General features: G+C 53.7%; 1 protein-coding gene across 1 annotated transcript in view; it reads right to left on the reverse strand.

Annotated features, from left to right (window-relative positions):
* Nucleotides 1-4588, reverse strand: part of PTRF (polymerase I and transcript release factor) — a 16967-nt gene extending 12379 nt beyond the window's left edge. Inside the window, exon 1 of the mRNA XM_010138431.1 lies at nt 3991-4588. Within this exon, the coding sequence (XP_010136733.1) occupies nt 3991-4410 (420 nt within the window). The 5' untranslated portion in view covers nt 4411-4588. The remainder of the gene's footprint in view (nt 1-3990) is intronic.
* Between the last annotated feature and the right edge of the window lie 844 nt (nt 4589-5432).

Consider the following 5432-nt stretch of genomic DNA (forward strand, 5'->3'; position numbering starts at 1 on the left):
GCGGGGGAGCAGCCCGCCCGCACCCCCACCGCACAGGCTGCTCTTTCCAGCAATCACGAGCATCACGAGCCAGACGGCCCGAGCTCGGCGCCCACGTGAGCCTCAAAATAAAGGACCAGCACACGTTAGAAATTCAATACTGGGTCCGTGTGCTGACTGTAAGACAATTGGGGCTCTGACACCCGCAGGAATAAGTTTAGTTGTCAAAAAGTGTTTGGAGGAGAAGGGCTGTGCTGACGTCAGCGCTGACATGCGCTGTTCTTCGATGAATGGCTTTAGGGCAGCAGCGTTTTGCATGGGACACCCATTATTTACTCCTGAACTGCTGGAGCCAGCCCCAGCCTCTTGTTGCCTAAACCTGGGAGGTCTGGGATGAAGTGGCTCCAGCCCATTTGTCTGCAGGCATGTCACCACATTTGCTGGTGTCCTGATTTCTCTGAAAGAGGGAGCCCGGGACAGGCGCACAAAGGCAGCACTGAGGAGCTCTGTTCCTGTGGGCTGCCTGCACTGCGCGTAGCCATCTGCCACCGGGCTTCTCCGCAGAGCCAGAACCATGTGGGACGAGCACGGAACTGCCGGTTCCACAGCAGCTTGTCACAATGTCACCTCTGCTGTGCGTCAAACCAAAAAGATGTGGTAGTTTGGAGGAGTTGGGGTTTTTCAATTTTTATTCTCAAGAATCAGTCTAATCCCCTACGTGAAGCCAATCCCCAAACTCTCACCTCGGTAGAAACCAGAGCAGCTCCTGGTGACATCAGGGAAAAGGGTATCTGAGGGACTGCAGGAGTGAGAAGCACGCGTGAGGACATATGCGACCGCAAGGAACGGCCTGTAACTGCCCTGCCCAGCGCCTCGCCCTCGGCCAGCCCCAGCAGGAGTGTTTTCACTGTCCCCCACAGCCTGAAACCACACGGGCAGCTTTGCTCTAGCTCACCTCAGCAGATCAGCCTTTCCCTGAATAAAACCTGATTTTCCTCTCCTAATCCACCAGCTGCCAAAACACGGCTCTCACGTGTGCTCCAACCTCCTCCCGAGGAGCCAAAAGGCCTGGTTTGCTCTCCTGAAACAGTCCCTCTGTAACTGCTGGAGACGGCGTCCAGCGCTGCGAGAATCACCAAACATCTGTAACTGCTTTATCTTTATCTCCTTCTATTCCTCCGCACCGCAGGACGTGTATCCAGCCCCTGCAGAGCACAACCACCATCCTGCTCAGGCCTGGCCTGGAAGCAGCCACTGCTGGTCTCTCTCTTAGGACGGGTTATCTCTTGTTCTCCAAAAGAAAAGACTCATAAATCTTTGCATTTTTAGCCACAGCAACTGAAAATGCTGTTGCACAGGAGAGTTAGTTGCAGGTTTTTCTGAGTTAGAAAGTGGTAATAACGTTGCTCATCATGGCAGAATTAATTATATTATCCAGAGATCACCTCAGATAAACTGAGAGGTGCTGGGTCTTGAGCAGAGAAACACTGAATTAGAAAAAAGGTATTTTGAAGTTGTTTTTTTTAATGACAGCCGCCGTTAGGAAAACACAGCAAGTTTTCCTCATTTGAACTCCCAGGCTGGAGCCCATCACCAGGGTTTGGTTTTACAGACTCCCAACACATTTTTTAAATTTCATGATGCCAGTATTCATTGTTAAATACTGACACACAGAAGGACATTAGTAAACGGGTAATCCCGCGGAACCGACACGGCTTCTGGCAGCAGCCAGCATGGTTCAGCATCAGCAAAGCGGCTGCTCGTCCCCCTCGGTGGGAGAAGAGCACACAGACACCGCGCTCCTGCGCTGCCTGGGCTGGGGAAACACGCTGGTGCCGTCAGGTTTGCGTCACCCCAGACCAAGTGCCACTCGTGTCACCGATGTGCCCGGAATTACTGGCTGTGATCAAACTTTCGTGGGAATGCACAGCACTGTAACCCATTTCTGGGTTTGTAATCGTAAGCTGGTTTTGCAGACCTGCAGTGCCGTCCCCCAGCTGGCGTGGGGAGGAATTTCTGAGGAATGACATCCCATAATCACAATAAGACACAAACTCTGAAATCCCTCCCAGAAAGAAACAAAGCAGAATAAAAACCCCCAAAGCCAAAAGTGAAACCTCTGAGATCCCCAGAACGTTTTAACTTCTGCAGATCGAAGGTCTCCACAGAGCAGAGAGGCTCCCGTGCACCACAGGTTGTTTTTCCCAACACCAAACCACACGATTCGGGTTTCTGTACGCTGAAAATTACCCGGTGACGTGTTCAAGGCGTGCGCTCTGCAGAATCATGCAGCTATTCAGCAACTCCATTTCCCAGGTGAGACATAACCACCAGCGTAGCCCTGGGACAGCCCGTGGACCGACAGAATCAGGCGCTGTTGACCAAAAATCCCTCCCCATTGTAGGCAGCAAAGAGCAGCGCTGCAGAGGACCACGAGCATCCACGGGTGCTCTGCGGCCTCACAGTCAAATCACGCTGAACTCCGCGCTGGGGAATGGTTCTGAATTACCAATAATGCTCTTTTCCCCCTAATATCTTAACGATTGACATAGCCCTCACCAGCTGATTCTCTCAGAGCCTGTTCTGTCCCCATCACACAGCCAGAGCATTGCCCCCATCTCCTTTAGAAGCAGTTTTGCTCTTTCATACTCAAAGAGAAACTCAGGTGATATTCCAAAGCAAAACGACCAGCTCACAGAGACAACCTGCCAGTGTTCGGGATGCCCCGAAGGACCCAGGAGCTGCCACCTTCCCACCTACTGCCATCACCCACGAGGAACGCTCTGATTCAACGGTTCCCTCCGCTCTCCTCACTCTCCGTGTCTGCTCCTTCCGCAGGTTCTACTTCTAGTTCTAGTTCGGTTCTCCATGGACAGATCCATCCTCCCCCAAGGGCCTGACACAGAGCGTTTGGGATACACCGACAACTGCTCCAGGCGCCCGTGTCACCCAAACGGGCTCCAGCATTTCAGCCTTTCAGGGGCCTTCCGGGCCTGGTGGAAGTACGAATGCTTGAGCTCTGAATCAGATGGGCCCCCACGCTGCTGGATTCCTGAGCCTCTTACGATCAGCTCCCCCTCCAAACCCTGCAGCAAGCGGCGTTCTCCCTGTTTTTCTGTCTTCTCTCTCTCCCTGTGATCAGCACTGGACATTTCTCTGTTTGTCCCTGTTGCTGCCCATTATTAACCCAGAGTCTCCTGACAGAGTCATTAACTATTTCACTCGCTTTTCTTCCTGGCCTAGTTAAGAGTTTGCTCCAACACGGAAGACAACTCCAGGCCGGCGAACGGGCAGAAGCACGTTCCTCTCCTTCTTTTGTTTCACATTAACGGAAAAGACCAGCGCTTGGCACAGGGGTCAAACATCAAGCAAACCAAAGCTGTCAGTGAATCCAGACAACCAGGAGATTAAAGACTGGCAGGATGCAGAATGAAAGGGCGTGGAAATCCACGGGAGCGCAAGGGCGAAGGCAGCCCTGGGCGCTAATGAGAGCTAACGGGCCCCGGGAGCTGCGCGGCATTTCCCCTGATGTCTCCATCTGCCCCAGTCAGGGAGATTAACCCCAGCGCTGGGGTTACTGTCTCTTGTTAGCAGAAGCATGTCACAGATCTGAAATGTTTCCACTCTCCACGTAGCAAAACACACGTTGCCTCTCATAGGAAGGACGTTGGCGGCCAGATTTACAATTCCCCTTCCAGAACCCCCTGCATTCCTGTTCTTTTTTTAGCTAAGCAGTAAAATCAGGTTATTTTGATACTGCTGGTCCATGGCAATGAGGTTCAGGGCCGTTCTCACTATCTCCATTCAAATTCCTGTTAAACATTGACTCACAACACACAGACAATGTTAAATCATGGATGAGGGAGCTGCTTCGGACCCACCTCAGTTTGGACACCCGGCCAGCCAGGGGAGTTTGGGAGAGCAAAGGACCGACCGTGTGGTGTGGCAGGACCCTTAGCAACGACAACACCCGCTGACAGGACGGAACACGGTCGTGAAACTGCTCCTTACCTGGTAGATCATGACTTTGAAGTTTCTGCGCTTCAGGAGCTCCGCTTCGTTGGCCTCCAGCTTCTTTATCTGCCCCGCTTGCTTCTCCAGGTTCTGCCGGACGGTTTTCACGTTGACGCTCACCTTGCGCACTTTCTCCAGCATCTTGTTGACGGTGTTGCTGGTGGTGGTGTGCGCCTTCGTCAGCTTGGTGAGCTCTCCCTGGATGCTGGTCACTGCACTATCCATCTCCTGCTGCCTCTCCTCCAGCTGCGTTTGGGTCAGCTGGATCTGATCCACTGCCCCAATGATCTTGTCCAGAAGGGTCAGCACCATCACACCGTTGATCTGGTCGGCTTTGATGGGTTCCTCGGGCGCTTGCTCCTCCGAGGCCTCAGAAGCGGTGGGTGGTTCGATGATTTGCAGGGTAGTGTCCTCCATGATCACCCGGGAGTCCTGGCCCACAGAGCCCGGAGAGGCGGCGGCTGCAGGGAGAGAGAGGAGGGGAAACTAAACCCGAGCCTCAGCTAAACTCTGTGCTGGGAGACGCGCCAGGAGCGGAGAGCACAGCGTGCGGGTGTCTGTGCTGAAATTCAAATGGCACAGCGCTGCAAAGCCGGCCCGGGAAACTGCCCTGCAAAATTTTCCAGGCTTGCAGGTCATTGGCTGACTCCACCTCGGCTGCAAAGGGCCCCGCTGCCAAACGCCTGTGACCCACCCTCCCTGAAATGATTAAAATAGTTGGAGGGGAGGCGATGGCTGTGCATGCAAACACAGGCACGGCTCAGCGAGGAATGCACAGCTCTGAAACTACAACCGCCTCCTCTCCACCGTAGGGCTAACGGCCCCGCCAGTACTGAGAGGAAAAAACAGAAACCTTGAGTAAACAGCTCGGGAAGCCAAACGCCTGTGACCCACCCTCCCTGAAATGATTAAAATAGTTGGAGGGGAGGCGATGGCTGTGCATGCAAACACAGGCACGGCTCAGCGAGGAATGCACAGCTCTGAAACTACAACCGCCTCCTCTCCACCGTAGGGCTAACGGCCCCGCCAGTACTGAGAGGAAAAAACAGAAACCTTGAGTAAACAGCTCGGGAAGCTGCCGGAGAGAAGGGACCCACCTGGGCACAGCTGTGGGCACTGAGGGAGGGCTGCTCCGACAGCCGCACGCAGGAAAGCTCAGCTGGCAAGTTCAGACCTTTTGCCAACCCTTGGGGTTTTTTTTCCAGGACTATGAGAGCCGGATTTCGATACTTGGTGGAAATCTGGGTTCAGTAGTTAAAACTTCTGGGTCAAAAATGCAGATTCCCACATGTGTGAATGTTCACAGTCGGTGCACAGGTGACACTGTGTGAACCGCGTCTCGCGACACGTTTAACCCAGAGGGAACCACACAATTCACCCCTGAAACGAAGCAGCCCCCACGGCCGCCTGCCAGAAGCTCTCACCTCTGACACCCTCCA

Source organism: Buceros rhinoceros, unplaced genomic scaffold (genome assembly GCF_000710305.1).
Source record: "Buceros rhinoceros silvestris isolate BGI_N320 unplaced genomic scaffold, ASM71030v1 scaffold13706, whole genome shotgun sequence".
Taxonomy (NCBI): domain Eukaryota; kingdom Metazoa; phylum Chordata; class Aves; order Bucerotiformes; family Bucerotidae; genus Buceros; species Buceros rhinoceros.